At 39.1% G+C, this 19,696-nt stretch overlaps 1 protein-coding gene across 2 annotated transcripts in view; it reads left to right on the top strand.

Moving 5' to 3' along the window:
• IFT81 (intraflagellar transport 81) overlaps positions 1-19,696 on the top strand; it is a 45,342-nt gene that overhangs the window by 3,309 nt on the left and 22,337 nt on the right. For both annotated transcript variants that reach the window (XM_032705708.1, XM_032705709.1), the window contains exons 4-10: positions 1,985-2,074; positions 3,107-3,172; positions 3,490-3,600; positions 4,861-4,945; positions 12,202-12,365; positions 14,696-14,791; positions 16,726-16,872. In XM_032705708.1, coding sequence (XP_032561599.1) covers positions 1,985-2,074; positions 3,107-3,172; positions 3,490-3,600; positions 4,861-4,945; positions 12,202-12,365; positions 14,696-14,791; positions 16,726-16,872 — 759 coding nt within the window. The remainder of the gene's footprint in view (positions 1-1,984; positions 2,075-3,106; positions 3,173-3,489; positions 3,601-4,860; positions 4,946-12,201; positions 12,366-14,695; positions 14,792-16,725; positions 16,873-19,696) is intronic.

Here is a 19,696-nt window from a genome sequence, read left to right on the forward strand (position 1 = left end):
TGTTTTTTTCAGTATGTCACAGTCTTAATATGTATAAATATCCACCTCCATAATTTCCATTACATAAGATGTGTTCCTTTTTGGGATTACAGTAATAGAACCATCTTATTAAACTAATACCCTGCTGATTAATTCAAAACAGAAGCTGGGGTAATAGAATGCCTTACTGCAGTTTAACATGACAATGCAAATATTTAGATACTAATGAATTAAAGAATTCAGCCTAAATCATTTAGATGCAGGCTTGCAGTGGTGTCTTTTAAGAGAAATTTCAAATATTGAGGGTTTGGACACTTTATAACATGGTCAGGTTTTATGGCTGTGTAGAATCAAACTCAAATGTACTTTTTAAAATTATTTATACAAGATACTCAGCATACCTGCCACCTTCCCACTGTGTTGGGATTTAAACATTGGATTGGCTGCAGTTTAAAATTTAAAAAATTAGCAACTTCAGGCATTAATTTAGTTGTCCAGTCTTCAGTGAGTTGCTCCCAGCTGCCAGGAATCTTTCTTTCCATGTAGGAACCTGGGTGTTCTTTGGTCATTTGAGTGTGTCCCATATTCCAGGTGCATGTGGGGGTACCCACAGTGAAAAGTGAGAGCCTTCCCTTTGTTATGATCCATCAAACTGTGTTCTGCCCTTGTTTGAGTCCTGCCATTGGTCTTGAAATTTTGTGTCCATTAAGGAAAAGATTTCCTAAACTCCTCTTCTGACAGAGCTAGAGACACACAAAGGAAAGCTGTTGGACAGCAGAAGTGGTGAAAGCACTTGCTCAGGGACCACCTGGTATTTCATTTTTGTTCAAGGACTTCCACAGTGCCTTAGTGGCATCATGGAAACCAGCTGGGTTTTCACTCCTAACTTTTTCCTCCTCGTCCAGCCTGTTCATTTCATTCCTTATCACACTTTTATTTGCCATTCAATCCAGCTCTTTCTCTGTGGTTTTATCTTCTTCTCAGTAGCCATTTTATTGCTGTTTTTTTGAATTCATTCCAGCTTGTCAGTCTGTGCTTGAAACTGCAACAACCAGACCTGAGCAGAGCACTCTGGATGCTGGTTCCCCAGGGTTTTATAGAATGGAATTGCTGCTTCACTGCTCAGGGCTTTGATGCCTTTGTTTGAACTGGCCTTTGCTGTTGCCATTTTGTGTTCAACTTTCATATCAACTGCTCTTTCCAGGAAGTAAAAAAATGACTTGATATTCTCTTTTTAGATTTTTCCATCTCATTGAATGGCTGTTTCTGTGGAGATTATCTTCCCTTATACCTCGGCTTGCATTTCTCCGAGTCGAATCTAAATTTGTTTCCTCTCCATATTTCTAAACTCTCTCTGTCCCCTGTTATTTCTCTACCCACACAGACTTTCACACTGCCTCTCAGTTTAAGATTCCTGGTGGGCACTGTGCTGGTGTGGAAGTAGCACACTGTCTCCTTCTCCCTGAGTGCTGAGCTGCATCAATCAATCCCTGTGAGGTACCTGGGTTATGCAATGTGTCACAGCCACTCCTCACGTGTTACCTCAGCTGTGCTCTTGGGCCACTCTGCAAATTCAAGCCCTATGGCTTCAGTCAAGTGTTTTGTTAGGCCAGGCTCCTCCTTTTTGGGCTGATAAATGTATAGATGTGATATACACAGATTTATAGTAAGAGAGAATAATTTGTTAATATGGATTTGTCCCTCTCAGCTAACATCTTATCTCTCTGCTTTGAAAATACACTGTTGTGTTACAAGGGAAGAGATGAAAATACTGAAGAAATTGTGAAATTCTGATTGGACCTTTAAATGCAAGATAATGCACTGTGATTTTTTTAATTTCTGTTTTATAAGTTGACAAGCTTTTGCAGTGAAAAAAAAGCATTTTATTCTTTTTCTCACCATATTTCTATGTCTACATATACTATCATAGTAGTAAAGTGATGTGTTGATCTGAAAATCCCCAGACACAGAGCTCATTCTGCACAATTTCTGTTTCCTTTTGTAGTATGAAGAACTCATGGAAGCATTTAAAAACCTGCATAAGGAGTACGAGCAGCTCAAAATATCTGGTTTATCCACTGCAGAGATAAGAAGGGTAAAAAAAAAATGCACAGCTTTTCTTTGGTTGTTTTTTGAAGCCCTGTTTTTGTTGAGTTTGTAAGTTGTAGAGGCCAGAGCTGGTGGGCTCTGCAGCTGCCTTTTGGAATCTGTGCTGTGTTGGCAAACAGAGCAGAAAGTCTTTGCTCGTGCTCAAAGCGGAGCTTTCTGGAGCAGATTGGGGAATGAGGCTGCCAAGACTCTGTTCAGCATGATTTCCAAATATTAGAACTCCATTTCCTCTGAATGCAAACTCATACAAAACCTTTTGCTTTCCTGATACAGGGTAATAATTCCAGAGGGTGTTGAATGAATTAAGAGCTTAAGTCAACAGTGATGATGAACCTGTGTGGACAAAGTGTTAAGTAAAGACATTTGCCCTGTTTCAGCAAAATAATTAAGCCTGTGTACAGCTTTCCAGGGGACATATAGACAAGCCAAGCAAATGTTGAGATGTACATTTGGAGAATTTATTTCCCTTTCTCTCATAACTATCAATCTGTGGAGTCCTGCTGTTGTAAAATAGGATTAAAGGAAAATAATAATCAGATACATATTTCAGCACTAGAAAGTGTTTCTTTTAACACAGTTCTAATACAAAAAGTGGCAGCAGACATCCCTCATATGCAGCTTCTTGCAGAATGGTCTGCCAGGAAGTGGGTAATGATGGTGACATTAAGAACATATGTCAGACTGCATCAGATGTTGAATTCGTGCTGATTTTTCCTTGGTGGTGTGTGTTTGTTTGTTTTTATTTTAGAGAAATCCACCTGCTTTTATTTTAAATATTCACACTAATACTCAGGGATGCAGATGAGGAGTGTTAGCATAGAGGGAGTGGGAACTGTGGGGGAAGTAAGAGAGATTGGAATCCTGGGTGTTCTGATCATAGATCAATAAAATTACAACCACCTCCGTATATTCAGAGAAGAATTCTGATTTTCATATTAATTAGAAGAGAATTTAGTCCAATCCAACATACATGGTAAATAAATTAATATTTCTTTATGGTTTTTTTTCTACTTTTTAGGACATCAGTGCAATGGAAGAGGAGAAAGATCAACTGGTCAAAAGAGTAGAGCGTCTCAAGAAGAGGGTAATAAGAGAAGTAACACTGTTCCATTTCAGTGTCATAATCCTTGGCTTGCAACTCTGATTTTGGAATGCAAACAGGGATTAAGATAAACATACTGTATGTCTAGGAAGGAGTCGAGTAACTAATTGACCTACAGGGAATCTCCCAGGCCTCAGTCCAGGGCTTTTAAGAATCTCGAGTCCAGTACTTTGCTGTCATTTCTGAGTAGTAACGTGCATGGAAAGGAAGTGCTAAGTGGGCTTGTGAGACATATGATCCCTTTAATGTATTTCTCAACTATCTGACAGCAACATGCACTATTTATCCACTTGCTGTAGGTGGAGACAGTACAAAATCATCAACGGATGCTTGAAATAGCAAGACAGCTCCGCTTGGAAAAAGAGAGAGAAGAATCTCTGGCTCAACAGAAACAAGAACAAAAAAGTCAGGTACTGACATGAAAACATACCTATTAAAATAAAGAGCTGTTGACATTTGTTTGGGAATCAGGCATTTTAGAAAGACAGCAGGACCAACAGTAGAGAGTTTCTCCCGACCCCAGAAAATGAAATCCCATTTAAAAGATCTATGTAGGTTTTAAGAGAAGAGGCTTGACCCTGCAAGTTTTGAACAGCACAGTGAAGGTACTTGGCTGCCTCAGCTGCCACTGACATCATCCTTGAGTGTTCCCAGGAAACGTTCCATGACTTACTGCCGGAGCACCCAAAGGGAACTCATCATATTTATGGGAGTGAGCAAATGTTTCCTTGGTTTGATTTCTATCTCTGTGCATCTGCACCAAGATTTCAGGGGCTGAGCAGCACAGCAAGTACTTCAGCTTCTCCTGGGTGGGGGGAATATGCATTCAGGAGCAACCTTGGGATTTTGGTCCCTGAGTTTGACAAAAGTGGTGTCCTGAGAAGCACTGGAAACTGTCAACACATTGGATGTCAACACCTCTGAGTATGAGGGTGGGTTTTATTCCTGACCTATGTTGTCAAAACAAGGTACTTCCATAAAATCCGGTGCCATTTTGTTACACCGTCTCACCAAATTCTGTAGCCTGAGCTGCAACACTGTAATAAAAGGGGAACCCCCCCCCAAATCTCCTGTATTGCAGTCTGTGTCTGCATGTGGAACCAATGGGAATTAGTAGCTCTCAAGCTGTTGGGTCTTTGCTTGAACCTGCATGAGATCCCAAGTAAAATGAATGTGACGTCCAGCTAATTCCAGTTCTTAGTACACATCTCCATAAATCATAAAAATGCAAATCAGCTGGGGGTTGTTTGGCAAGAAACTTTCCATCTGCTCTTGGGATGGACAGTGGATTGCTGTGACAACTCAGCTGCATTTCAAGGACTGTAGGATAAGGACAGGTACCGCCTGCAATCCTGGTTCTTGCTGCCTTTTGTTGTTGTAATGCTCAAGCCACTTATAATTTTGGTTGAAAATTGTTGAATGAAGTTCTGCCATAAAGTATCACTTGGGAGAACAGGAATCCTCTCTTCATTTAACGTTAGGGAATATCAAATAAACCCAGGCCAAGTGCTGAAAATTTGGTCTGGCACATTCCCTCGTGAAACAGATCCTCACCAGATGCTTAGAGCTGCCATTTTTTCTGTTTGGGGTTCTTTTGCTCTTTTGGTTTAGTTGTTTGAATATGTATTTCCAAGGGATGAGCTTATGCGTGTCCAATTCTCTCTCCAAAGTTGTTCCACGCAGAGCAGAGGCTGCAGAGAGCCCAGCTCCAGCTGAAGGAGATGCAGGATGCAGTAGCTGATTCAAAACCTGAAAGTAAGTGGTGATCTACAAAGGGGTTACACTTCTCTGGCAGAAATTAAATCAAAACCTCTTGCTCAGTCAGAAGTTTGTGTTTTCTAAGCTTTTATGCCTTTTGTGTTTGTAACTGGGCATTGGTGAAATACTGCTTCTTAAAAATGCTCTCAGTGAATGGACAAATACATTGAATACTGTTTTATTCAGTGTTTTTTCTAGTTACCTTCTATAAAATATTTGTTTGAAAAGCTTTAAGGCCTGTTTCTTATTGCAGTGCAATTTTGTGCTATAGTTTTGTAAAGTACCAAAAATAAAGCTATTTCCTAATTCAGCTTTTTTTAATAGACTGTAGATTATATTTAATTATATTTATATACACAGCACACACTTTTAATGTGTGTAATTATAGATATATAGATATAAATATATAGATACTAGATATATCTCTATGTTGAAGCCTCTATATTTATATATTAGTATATTTGTTTATATATCAACATTCTTTGTTCTCTCTATACAACTGTAACTTATTGAGCTGTATGTTGCTGAATTACATTAATAACAGCAAGATTGCTTCTCCTTGTTTTCAGTGATATCTCAGACTGAAAATAACTACAGCAAAATAAATTCTATGCCTTGTGGAGTGAGTTAGTTCTACATGCTCATCTATAACAGCAGGAGGTGGAAGGAGTTGCAGTTACTAGAGAAATGTGTAACTAACTGTCTCCAAAGGACAATTTGACAGCCTCCAGGTTTCTGGTGATTTAATCACTTTGAAGGAAATGTACCAAGGATTATCCACATTTGACACCAAAACTGAGAGTCAGTTCAGAGTCACAGAATCATAAAATCTCCTGAGTTGGGAGGGACCCTCCAGGATAATTTTTGAGGGTTCAGTGTTTCAGACGTGTGATCTTTGCAAATCACTGACCCCTTTCAGTTTATTCCTCACATTTGATTATTAATAACACATCACAGGACTGACAGAGGTTTTATGTGCTGTTCATGCAGGTATTGGAGTGGATTTATTTGGAAATACTTTATTGTATGGAAGATAACCTGTCCCTTCCATGGGGCTTTTCCACTTGAATTCTGGGTTACTGTGGTGAAAAACGTGCCATAGAAACATGTATAAATTAATTCCAAAATTATAGAATCTGGCTATTTCTCAATTTAAATTCAGTAAACCAAGTCATTGTCCTACTCTTTCACAAACATTTGCTGTTTCAGTTGCATCACTGAACTGCTTTGGCAGCTCCTCTGAGTTGAAGAAGTTTTTTTCAGTCTCCACCTCGTTGTGTTGTTATTACTTTGTAATTTTACTTCATTTTTTTATGATGCTCATCAGCCACTGAACCACAAGTGGAATTAAGGGAGTATCTGAACCATCTTCTTCACTCACAGGGCCCTGCAGTGGATTTTATAACTGCTCCTTTTTTTGCAGTAGCTATCAGAGAGTTTATACAGCAAAGCTGTATCAACATTTCTGTTTTAGTTCCTGGGTTTTTTAAAGGCCAATGGAAACTTGATGGGTTCAGTTCACAGAAGCAAAGGTAACATAATAAAAAGCCAGTAAATATGTCATGTCATCATTGAGATGAAAATAAAGTTAACATATTTAATTTCCTTATCTTGAGTCCTACTTGCAGGGGAAAACAAAAAGTATTTAGATGTTCTGAAGCAAAGCTTGGAGTCATTACTTAAGAAAACTTGTGTTGAAATTTTGCCCAGACAAAGACTTCAGGACTCAGCTCTGTAATTGCTCTTCCCCACTGGAGTTACAAAGGCACTGCCTGTAGCAGCAATTACAGAAAGCCAACTGTTTTTTTAATAATTGAAATTAGGTGACCACAGCGCACTGCATAGTGCATTTATTTTAAAAGCTTCCAGTTATTTTAAAAGCTTTGTTGGGTTACAGTTAGCACAATGTATTTTAGTTTGAAGATTCCCTTTGGCTGCCTCAGCTGCCTCCTCCTAGCAGTGTAGTTTGTCTGCTGACAGTCCAACAGCTGGAGTTTCACTGCAAGTGAGATCCTTTCCTTTAAAAGAAATTTCTTCCATTTTTAATATTTCACTATTTTAATACTTCAGTTTTTACTTCCTAGGCAAGATAAAATGTTAGAAGTTGTTCATGACTAGAAGCTTTGTTGTTTGTCTTATGGATTTGGTGACTTCATAATTAGTTTAGGATGAAGTGCTTTAAAGAAATGTGAAGGAACTCTTTAAGGAATGCAACTCCCGTGTATTCCTGAGAATCATTAGCATATAATTAGCATGAGCCTGCTTGAATGTGCCAGGAAAATACAGCTTATGGTTAGCAGGTTCTTAACTCCTAGAAACATAATATTTAGAAGACTTTGTGTTGTACCACTGATTGTTATGAGCTGTTCTGGAGACTAAAACTGATGATGGTTTCACAGAACCTTTCCTGTTTATTGGCTTCAGCCCTTCCCTATTTCTTAACTTCAATACTACTCAGGATGTTGTTCAGTTGGAAAGGGATTTGCTGCTGGTAGCCCTGAATAACCTGAATTTGCAGATTCTGGAGGGTTTTCTTCTGTTGTTGTTCTGGATATGAGTTATATTTTTATTAACACTGGCCACCAGTTTGAATAACCATAACCCAGCTCATGCTTTCTCTCCAAGATTGCCACCTTTTTGCTCTGATTATCTCTGCTGGCACAAACACAAGTTGTTTAACGAACTGAATGACTGAAATTCTTCATCTCTGTCCACTTTGCAGGACATTATTGGTCACTTCATTGGCAAAAATGTGAAAGAAGTGGATGAGTAGCTTGAAAATATTGATTAAAGAATGTGTTAAAATGATTGTTGATAAACAGTAAAATGTGTAATTTATAAAATTCATTAAGTTTATGTGTAGTAATAGATTTAGGACACTGGGAACTTCACAGACACCGGTCAAGGAGGAATTCCTTTGTCCAGATGTCTATTTTCTTTCATTCTTGATGAAAAATAGAAAGTTAGCAAGCTATTATTTATATATTCCATTTGATAGAAAACATTAGCATTTTTCTTTTCCACAGAACCACCTTTCCCTAAAATTCCAAGGTTAAATGATCTCCTCCAAAACTGCAGACCACATTGGAATTAAAGTTCTAGAAATATTTGGTAAAAGAGACTGGCTCAGATGGAACTTTATTTCCATCTTTAGAAGATATTATTTATTTTAAAGTCACTGACAATTGATGCAAGGGGGGGGTTAAGTAGTTTTAAGATAATTTGATGTCTCTGATGAGAATACAAGTCTGGTTGGTAAGATTGGTAGTGTTTTTAAGGTCTTTGACTCTTGCACCTCATTTCGAAGAACAAACAAGGCAGCAAAAATTCAACATGACCTCTGTTAAAAGGATTCCAAGGAGTTTAGTGGAAGGTTTAGAAAGAAGTGGAATCATCACCCAGTGAGGTTTGGCTCTTTTTTGTTTAGTATTTTCACCAGATTCCTGCAAGAAAATAGCAAATGATCCCTGGGGAAATAAAAATAGGGAAGTGACTGAATAATGAGGAGACTGTAGATTTGAAGTGACTGGAATCACTTAGGAAGCCAAACCCATGCCAACAGGTTCTATTTTAAGGAATAGCCAAATTCCACGGCATTCCTCCAGGAATAATGTATGTGCAATGTATTTATGGAATGTGAGGCTCTTTCCTAGGAAGTGACTCTGCAAAGAACTTGTGAGTCAGGTATAAAAATGGGGGAACAGGAGCTCCCAGTGTCATAAATGAGGTGATATCCATGCATTTATTTCTGGGAGAAAATGCAAGAGCAGAGTCCCACTGCCCCTGTTTTGGGCTCTGAGATGTTCATCGCTGCAGCCTGTGACAATTCAACACTCAAGAAGAACTCTGAAAGGTCAGAGAGGTTTCAAAGAGCTCTAATAATAATTATAAACATGGAGAGCATAATTTACAGTGGCAAATTCAGGAAGCTTTTCAGATTTTCAAGGATATATTGAAGGGATGATTGATCTGTCAGTGTTTGCATGTCCCAGGCCTCTGTTTAATATCCCTGTTTAAAATCCCTGTTTAACAGAGGGAAATTGGAAGTGGTGGTGTTGGAAGCTGTGGAGGGAATCATTTCAGTCCCTGCAGAAAGGGAATTGATGTTGCAAGTCTGCTCCAGCCGTGCCTTTGTCGTGGCCTTCTGATGTGATATTGAACAAAGTATTGGCAGAGAATCTATAAAATGAGGGCCCCTCTCACTTTTTCTCCCCCTTTTAAAAAACTGAATTCCTGTTGCAAATGGTTTTGGTCCAGGATGTGCAGTTGGCATCCCTATAGTGGGAAAAGAAGTGGGAACCTGAGCATGAGGTGAATCAAGTCTTAGGTCCACCAGCAGAATTATGCAGAGAAAGTCGCCTCTCCTCTTCATGACTGAGCAAGCAGGAATAAACTCTTTTCTCCCATCCCTCTCTCTGTAATAATAATAATAATAATAATAATAATAATAATAATAATAATGAAAAAATTTGAATGGAAAACATGAGGAGTTGCTCTGAATAGCTCTGCACATGTAAATACGTGGTTGGCAGAACCTTGTTAAAATAACCTTAGGGCACAGAGCCAGATTTCTGTGCCGCTTACGTGTGTACATTTTGTAACCATAAGTCAATGTTGAAACATTAAAAACAGAATTTATATGTGTAATGGAAAGATTTGAAGTATGCTGGCTTTTTTTTTTTTCCCCTCTCTAGCCTGGGAATTTGCAAAAGAATGTTTTTCACTGTAAAAAACGAAACAAAAAAATCCAAAACACCAAACCAAGAGCTGCTCCATGTTTGGGATTTTAGGGATCTGTTAAGCAGCTAAAGTAGCTCTTCAGTAGTTACTTCTCCATATGTTGAATTTAAGAGAAGGGAAAATATATCCAATGTATTTAGGGAGGAAACATTAGTCATAAGGGATGGTGACATCATGTCTTTCCCCATCAAGATGTCAGGTTTTAACTCGCTTTGTTGCTTATTGCACTGTCAGGAATAAGCACAAGAACAAGAACCAATCAGGGTGTGACAGGAGTTGGGAGCAACTCTGAGGTTATTTGGGAAATAAATCAGATAATGATCAAGGTTATAGCCCATGAAGTCAAAAGGTCCCTGCTCTTATGAAAGCTCTTGTGGTTCTTTGCTAAGTTTATTGTCTACGACAAATCCTTTGGGCTCTGCATTTTGATCAGAAAAATGGAACAGCACAAGAAATAAAGTATAGGTTATATACACAGATTTTTTTTTTTTGCTGCTAAGAAGTTAATTTGATTTAATTAAAATATTAATATTTCATATCCAAATAATCAATATCACATTGATTTCCACACCACAGACCTTGGGCATAAATATCAGGTTGGGAGTTGTGTTCCAGTGAGTTCTGAGGTGATAATTCAGCTCCCAGGGGATGTGGGAAGCAGCTTTGCTGCATTTGCAGAGGTGGGAGATTTCTAGGGAGACATTAAAATGTGGTCCTTCCTGCCCAGCTCTGTGGTGGGCTGAGGAGGATTGGAATGGAATTCCTGTGGAAGAAAGAATTGGGAAATCTCTCCCAGGAAGTCCCAGTGTGTTTCTCAGGTGCAGCTGCAGCGCCAAGGACACGATGGCTGTTCCATACACAGAGTAACTTGGTTTTCCCACTCTGAAACCAAGAGTGGGGGCTGTTTTGCATGAAATAAATGGCCTCTCCACCGAGGGGAGAAAGTCCTGCTGTAGTGTTGCTTTCCATAAACGCAGAAACCAACAAACTAAACTGCTGGAAAAGAGGAATTCCCACTCATATTTAGTTTGTGTTGACTTGCCTTTGTTGGCAGCGCTGCTTTCCCCAGGGTCTGTTTTCTTTCTTCCAGTTCTTGAGGTTTTCTCAAGAGCTGATGGCTTATTTCCCCTCTGGCAGCTTTCCTGGCAGCCTGGGCTGGGAGCAGAGGGTGAGGAGGATCTCTCAGGGCAGAGTGGGAGAGGTGAAGAGCAGCAGAATGAAGGGGGCCCCTTTTCCTGGGCTGTTTCACTTCGTTCTGACCTTGTTTTATCAGTCAGGCTCTTTAGCCTGAGAACCAAAATCTGCTTTCATCTACATCCTTTCCCATCTCTGTTTCAGCAACATCAGCTGTACTTTTGTATCTCTGTGCTCTTCTCTGCTTGTGCAGTAAATGAAAGAGAAGAAAATTGTGAACTTCTTGTTTTTCTTGGCAATTTTCATTGCAATTCCATCTTCTCCTAAATCTGGAGAGAACAAAAACCCCCAATCCAGCAAGTTATCTTATAAAGCAAAAGAACCAGGAGTACTTACCTTTTAGTCATCTAGATCATAAAAACTTCTCTGAAATACATGTTCCCACTCTCATCTTACATGTAACTTCCAACTCCTGTAGTCCTTGGCACAGTTGTCTCAGAGGAGTAATTGCACTAAACTGCCTGTTGTCAGTGCAGACTCTGCAATGTAATTTAAATAGATGTTTCCTTTTATTCTGTTGCATTTTTCTACCTGTGAATTGTTCTTATCTGTATGTACTTGGGTTTATTTATAAATTAACTGTTAAGGAGACTGAATTACTCTCTGTACAAGAGCCAAGTCTTACATGGTAAGATGTAGGTGCATTAGGCTTGTGTAGAGCAAAACTTATAAATGCCATTATTCAAGAATTTCTTCTTGATTTTATATATAATTGTTATTTTCTGCATTCTCAGTCTATAAGCTTTCTGAGATTAAACATTTGTTCTTATAAGAAAAAATAGTGGCTATTTACAGGGAGGCAATTTATGAGTGTCCCAGCAATATAAAAGACCCTTAAAGTGGGCATACATTAAACTCTGCCCATTTTAAGGCCTTTTTAGATGCCAGATGGAAAAAAAGCTTTATTTTAAAGGTGAAGCTCCAAGGATATAACAAATCTGTACATGAGCTGGGCCAAATTCAGATTTTTGTACAGATAAAGGTTTAATGGCTGTTTATATCAGTGCCATGTGTTGAATTTTTTCAGCTGGAGTATCATGTTAGAAGGGATTTACTTGTTTATTGATGAAAAGAATCTGTCAAGTAGTTAATAGTTGTATGTTAGAGGTGCATAATAACACCTACTGTATTGTTTTAACATCCAGATTAAAAATTTAAATCAAGTAACTCCCTTTCTTTGAGCACTGAAAAGAAGGCTCAGATGTTATGCTGTTGTTATTGTAATCAGCTGCTAAAAACTCCGGTGTGTTGGGGAAATCAAACTTAATTACCTGCTACATTGCTTTTATAGTCACACACTGATTTCGTTTGTTTTTAAGGTTTAATGAAGAAACTGGAAGAGGAGATAAATTTCAATTCCTACCTGGTTACTGAAAAAATGCCCAGAGAGCTTGAGAGTAAAAAGGCCTCAGTGTATCTCCTGCAGAAGGTGGTTGCAGAGCCAGCCATGACTCAGTCTGATCTCACTGCCCTGCAAAGTGAGGTGAGGGCACCAACGTTGCACTGAATTGTTCTGGAGCATAAGCTGAGCTTCTTGTACACTCTGGTGTTCTTATCCCTACTTTATACCCTTGAGAAAATGTTTCATTCCCAAAGGAACCTCCCTTCAGCTGTAAAACCAAAGGATAATGTCTTAATCACTAAATGCAAACTCTCAGATAAGTTGTTTTTTTTAAATGCCCACAAAACAGACACAAACAAACAAACCAACCCCCAAACAACCCCCAAACCCAATCATATCCTTAGGTGCTATTTAGGAAATTGTGTTGGCAATTTGGAATGGTATGAGCAGAGCTGGTAATCTAGCACTAAAGGGTTGGTTTTTTTTCAGATTTCACTTGTTTTTAACTCTCAGAGACCTCGGGGGGAGTGTTTATACCAACACATACACAGAGTTTATAGAGGGAACAACATTTCCTGAGTGATGGATCTTCACGATATGATGCCTTAATCCATGTGCAATGGCTCAGAACTCCTTAGTATTTGGAATAGACCTGCATTGTTTGGTTTAATTGTGAAGAGCAAAGGAAATTTGGGCATCAATTGACTTACCTTTCTAGGTCTTTTCAGAAGTTAAAAGCAAATGGTGTTAGAATGAGAAAAAAATCCCTATTTGTAGGATAACCTACAAATATGCAGAGGGATTTGTTGCCACACAAGTACATTTATGTATTTCACTCTATGAAATTTTCATATTTGCATAATCCTAAATGAAAGATTAAATGTCTAATGTTATGTTCTAGAAGAATTTAGAGGAATGCTAATTATTAGTATTTCTATTGATGATGAAGGTTACAAGATTACAACGGAGTTAGCAAGGGAGAAAGAGTGGTCCTACATTCTAATTGTCTTTTTCTCCTACTAGTTGGTGTTTAATACTCCAGGATGTCCAACTCAGGCTTTGCTATGAAATGGAGATAATGAGGAAGCAGAGTATCCATGGTTAGGGATGACAGCATTAATAACTGGGAGATTAGGGCTGAAATAATAAACCAGCTCTGTGATTCAGCCTCTGCTTTCCCAGATTATTCCCTCTAATGAAAACAATATTTGTGGCTGCAGTTATGTCTTTCAGACATTCTTGAAAGCCTGTTTTGCACGTTTCTTTTCCGAGTGTATTGTTGGGTTTTTGGCAATATTTTAAAAGGCTCTGAGGTTTTTTTCTCTTTCTCCATGATGTAACCTTTGATTTTTTATATTTTGGAAGTATCTTCTTCTTGAAAGATAATAAACCCATGTCATACACTTGGCTGTTATCACAGCATGGCCTTAGATTTTTTTTTTTTTTAAGTCAGCTTTTTATTGTCTCAGTGCCTTAAAAAGGAGCTGAACTGCACTAAGCATGTTACCATCATGCATTTTAGAATATAAACCCCAGGAATTTATTCACACAAGGGAATTCTTATGCCATTTTCAAATTCAGGCCTGTTCTGCCACTAATAGAATAGAATTCACAGGAGATTTTTTTTTTACAGGTGTTAGAGTATTTTTAGTCCTGTTGAGCGCTTTTTTGGCAATACTTGGTTTTCCAGGCACATGGATATTGCTCCCAGATTGTCAGGGTGATGCCCAGCACTGTCCTTGTGTTAGGGTTTGACTCCAGGGGATTTGAGCACATATTTACACTGCTGCCTTATCAGCTCCCATCTAGAGAGCAGAGAATTAAAGGAAGGTTGCCAGGGCTGTGGTTTCCATGGCTTGGGAGAGTCCCAGTGTACTGGGAAAGCTGGAATCTGCACACTGGTGTGTCTGTGAGCTCCAGATGCAGCAGCTCTGAAGCTTTGGCTGGAATGAAGCTCAACAGTTTTGGGATTAGGGGCAACCAAGTGCATCTTGTGGCAGGAAAAAAAAAGGTGCTACACAGCTGGAGTATGATGGTCTGTGATTTCTCAAAGTATTGATGAAATTTTTATCCCTTAATCTTTATTTGCTTCTCTTTAAACTTGTGGTTAAACTGTTGGATGAAAAGGAATTTTAGTTAATATTGATAAAATGGCATTTTTCACTCAGAATGTGGCAATAACAGTCTTTTTCCTGTACCAGTTCACTGCATTTTCTCTCCACATGCACCACTTTACCTCATTTTCAGGGCCAACGTCGTGTTTCTGCCTTATCATAAAGGCACAGAACTGGAAATCCAAAAACAGCCTCTTCCTGGCCAATACTTAATGACTCACGGAGCTTTTTGGGTCTGTTTCTCTGTTTTAGGAAAGGAACTTGCTGGATGGTAAATCTGGGTTGCAAAGCATTTAATTCTTGGAGAAGAAAAAGAAATCAAGCTCCTTTTCCTTAGTTTTCTGCTCTGTCTTGCAGATAAATGAAGTCAATGCACAAATGAATCAGCTTACTGAGAAAAGAATGATGAAGTATGAGCCAACAGATAGTAAATTTTCCATGTATCGCCAGCAGGTAAGAAGGGAACAAAATTGTGTTTGAAGCAAAAGCAGGAGAGAAAATCAGTCACTGATTGTTTTACATGCTGGGGTTTTTTTTTCTTTAATTTATTTAGCATAAATCAGAAATACATAATAATGGAGAACAAAAAGAAAAATAAAGAGCTGTTGAACGTGTGTGTGTGTTGAGGGCTGAGTCAAGCAGTTGCTTTCAGCGGTGTCAGTGAACGTGTATTGACTGCTGTCCTTGCAGCACAGCAATTCTGGAAGGATCATTTTGGAGGAGCTATTTTGGTAAAGCTCCAGCTGTGGATGGGTTCTCAAAAGGCAGCACGAGGGCTGCCTGCTGCAGCTCCATCCCCTCCTAGTGTCTGACCCCATGCCATTTTCCCCGTTACATCTATTAAGAAGGAATTCTTTGATTTTTTTATTTTTTTTTTTATCCAGAGGCTATAAAATAATCTTGCTACAAAATAGGCTGTCTGGTCTAGTCTTAGTAAATTCACAAGTTATAAAAAGGATTTATGAACCAGGAGATTTTCAGAGCTCACACAGAAACCTGAGTGGTTCCTTTTCCAGGCAGCCTGCACCGCTGCTAATTTTATGGAAGATTTTCATGATGCTGCTGGTGAGGATGGCTTAAAAAATAAAAAGGCTCAAGTAAAATGTATCAGTGGGAGGGGAAAATTGAGATAAAATGTATAATGCAGTCCAGCCACAAATTCAATGTGAAACACACCATTTTGATTTGTAAGAGATGCTCTTCCCGAAAGAAAATCCTGCTCTGGAATGTGCTGGTTCCAAAGGCCAGTTGGGCTGTGGTGGAGAGGAGGATCTGCCCCAGCAGTTGAGGTTGCTCAAAGTTGGGGTCTTTGCTTTTTTCTGCCAGGACCTGGTTCTATTCCACAGAATAATCATCTCTGTTGTACCAGTTTGTGACTGCAGATCCCTGGTGAGCTCCAGGGCTGAGCTCCCACCCCAGCACGATTCTGGCAGAGATATTTTTAGGAACAGAGCTGGTCCTTTCAGCTGAGTGTGAGAAAACTGGTGTGTTTTGGCTTCGTTTTTTTTGAGTTTTCCCTTCCATTTGAAGAAACCAGCTCTGCCTCCAAATTCATGCACGTGCATCTAAATTAACCTGTTGTTTTATTTTAAAATATGTTTCAACAGGATACTTTGGCAAGATAAAAATCCCTCTTTTTTTTTTCATCCCTGAACTAGTGTATATTATGTTCCCAAATCTGTCAGCTTCTGCTCAAAACTCAGGTGTTATTAAATATGCGGTCTTGTATAAAATATTTTTCAAATGCTTTATATTCTAGACTCAGAAAGAAAAGTATAATCTGTAATCTGCACTATTTCCATGCTGTATTGCTTTATTCATCATCTTCCAGCTATTTGCCAAGATTTAGTGGCTCAGTTCTGCTTTAGTGTAACATATTTCTGTAGGTTGGAGTAGGTTGGAGTTATAAAAATCTGTATTATGACATTTGTGAAATCTTGGATAACTTTCCAGTTAAGCCATGTTGGTGTATCTTACATATGCACAGAAAGGGACTAAACAGGAGAAATGGAGCAGCTAAAATGCCTCCCTTTTTCCTCAATGAAAGTGAAAAAATGAGGGGAAGAAATGTAAATGTAAAATGTAAAATATATCCACTTGAATCTGGGCAGAAAGGGTGTGCTGGAAATCTCATCCACACTGGAGAAAGTTGGGATCCTGCTGCCAACTGCAATGAGGTTGTGATTTAACCCGCTGTATACAGTGGGTATATTTGATATATACATCTATTTATATGTTTCCTTTGCAGTTAGACATGCTCATGTTTCCTGATGAAAATCAGTTTCTGGCAGTTCAAATGTGGTTTCAGGGGGGCAGTGCCTGAAACCTGGTGGGTTCCATTTTCCTACTGATCAAACAAGGCAATTTTGACTTTCCTGATCCTGCAGGCATCCATAATTTCCCGGAAAAAGGAAGCCAAGGCAGAAGAACTCCAGGCTGCCAAGGAGGAGATGTCCAGGCTGGAGAGGCAGGTGCAGCAGAGGAGCAGTCAGGCCCACGAGCTGGAAGGCTCTGAAATCCTGACAGAGGATGAGGTATGGGATGTAACAGTGGAGAGAAGGAAGAGGGTGATTTTTAAAGAGATGGATCAATTTTTGTTAACTCACAATTTCCTTTTAACTTTACACTGCAAATATAGTTGCTCCTTCTACAGCATTTTATGGTACATTGTTAGCCCACACCATTGCCACAGATCGGCCTCTGGTTTTTTAATGCACATTTTTGTCATCAAATTCCAAATTTAACATATTTGAAGACTTTTTTTTTAATGTGCAGATAATACAGTGCTGTCCAGTGCTTCCAAATGCTTTCCAATATTTATAGTGCAACAGTGCTGAATTTTTAGCTATTTTCAAATTATTATTTACAATTATTCACATGGTACCTAATCCATTGCAAGGTCTGTTGGGCTGTCCTAACATTCCAGACTCTGGATCAAAATATCATCACAGTGTTATGATGGGAAATAACTAAATACAAAGGTCAATACAATTATAAATTGTATATAAAGTCTATATGATTATAAAGCATAATAACAGTGATTATCAGTTAGTCCTGTGGCATTTATTCTCCACAAAAGTTTTTACTTGAAAAGCAAATTTCCCAGACTCTCTTTTTTCTCAGAAGTTTGCACAGAATAAAGGAGATGCAGCTTAGTAGTGGTTTGTCACCAAAATAAATTGACTTTTCTCGAGCCAGTAATTTTTCCCAGTTTGGGAGAAGCTGCTAAGGGTACTCACAGGCAGAGTCACTAAACTGAAGAGTATTTTAGCTGCTTCATTCTCTAACTTAATATACCTTTTCATTCTCTCACATATTGTCTTTGTTTGCCCTGCCATCATTTATCCAGAGGAACATTTCATTTGCGCTGCCATCATTTATCCAGAGGAACACACTCTTTGCTTGCTTTTTCTTTGTTTTTGTGCTTTTTTTACTTACTACTCAATACAGGGAACGCCCTTTGTAGAAGGAACTCCCTTCCTAATCCCATAGGACATTCCTGCTCCACAAAACCAGTTTTGTTTTAAAGGAGTCTTAAAGAGTAAAGTGAGTATGGTGGAAGTAATGGCAGGGGGACTTGGAAAAATTAGGATGTTGATTTCTCTTTCCCATCACATATTGTATCACATTCCTTTGCCAGCAATTATAAGAAACCCACTGGATTAGATTTCTCTGCAAGGTTTTCAGCCCCAGTGGGCACATTGCTGGAGTCTTTGACAACTTTTTAAGCAAAAATAAAAGCAGAAATCTGACAATCTGTGTTTCATGACATGTGATGGAAAGAAGTGTTTAATTAATCAACAAGAATGCATTACCAAGACAGCAGCATATGTTTTACATTATCTGCACACGCACTGTAAGGTAAGAAGTAATTCCTGTTGTGCCTGTTCTTGAGGGGGACAGGAAACTCTGATCCATGGAAATTCAAGGAGAACAGGGTAGGAGGGAAACCTCATAAGGAGGAACCTTGTAAAATGCTCAGTAATGAAAAATTCAAGTTAATTGTCTGACACAAGGAAGAGGCTCAGGACAGGAAAAGGACAAGACCTGTTTTGGACATGACCTGTGTTCTTTCTGTTCAAAAATGTTCTGCTCTTGATTTTTTAAATATTTTCAATTTTAAAATATCTTCATTTTGCAGAGTGAAGGATAAATGACTGAGCAATTTGGAGAAAACCATCAGCTTAAAATCAGGAGTGTTTGTCTTTCCATTGCAAGTATTTCCTGGTTTGTAAAATACTTTCTTCAAGGAAATACGTATCGGCAAGGAAGCCAATATATACATCCATGTCCTGTTCTCTTTTATTACTTCCTTGGGTGTAGTGCAGTGGTACTCACAGGCACCAGTGTAAAGCAGTAAAAAGAGTGTTTCCTATGGCTAAAAACTAGGAAAGGATTTGAATTCTTGATGATTTTTGACGGCTGCTTTTTCAAAGGTCGTGATTTCCTCATCTGTAAAGTGCAGACACTTTACAGACACATATTTAATTCCTTTGGAAATGCTGGCTGCCAAAAATGCTGCACAGGGCCTCGTGCTGTAAATTTTGCATGTCCTCAAAGTACCTCGCAAATGCACATTGCAGAATCAGTCCTGCCTCAGAGGGGAGGTGTGGGGAGCCAGGACTGATGGATGGGATGGGGCTGGGAGGGAAGAGGTGATGGAGCAGGTTCTCCCTCATCAGTGCCAGCCTCGGTTCCTCACCCTCAGCCTTTTGCTGTAGATTAGTTTCCAATATGTTCTGCTTTAGGATTTGTATGTTCTGCTTCAGTGCTCTGTTTCTGCAGCTGTGAGCCAATAGCAAAGGGAATGGTGGTTAGTGCCGTGGTGAGTCACTGTTGCAATCCGTGGATTCCGTTGGACGTTCACCCTTCACTTTGCACTCTGGCAACCAGGAGCTTCCCTGCACTTTCCTGTTGCAGCCACACACGTTTTACATTCAGTTCCTCCATTTTTAAAAGGGAGAAAGAGGCTTTTTAACAAATAGCTTTGCTGTCTTAAGTTTAAATGGATTTTTTTAATGGATATTTTAATCCCATCTGACCGCTACAGTGAAATCAAGGCATTATATTTCTCCTGTACCCAGTATTTCTAATCTCTTTGTCTCACCTTCCTCTCTCCTCTTACATCATGGCACTCCCAAGGCTTGGCAATGGAAGAATCAGCACCTTTGCTCCCAAACCAGCATTTGGATCTCCAGTTGAGGTCTTCTTAGCCCTTCAATCACCAAAAGGTCAATCCTGGCTTAGCTTTTCAGGTGCCAGCGTTTTGCTTTCTTCCACAGTCATAAAAAGGAACGTTACAGCATTCCACAGGGTTCCAGAGGTTGTACACCTGGATAGAACTCAGAAGAAACAGCA

Source organism: Chiroxiphia lanceolata, chromosome 18, assembly GCF_009829145.1.
Source record: "Chiroxiphia lanceolata isolate bChiLan1 chromosome 18, bChiLan1.pri, whole genome shotgun sequence".
NCBI classification, from domain to species: Eukaryota; Metazoa; Chordata; class Aves; order Passeriformes; family Pipridae; genus Chiroxiphia; species Chiroxiphia lanceolata.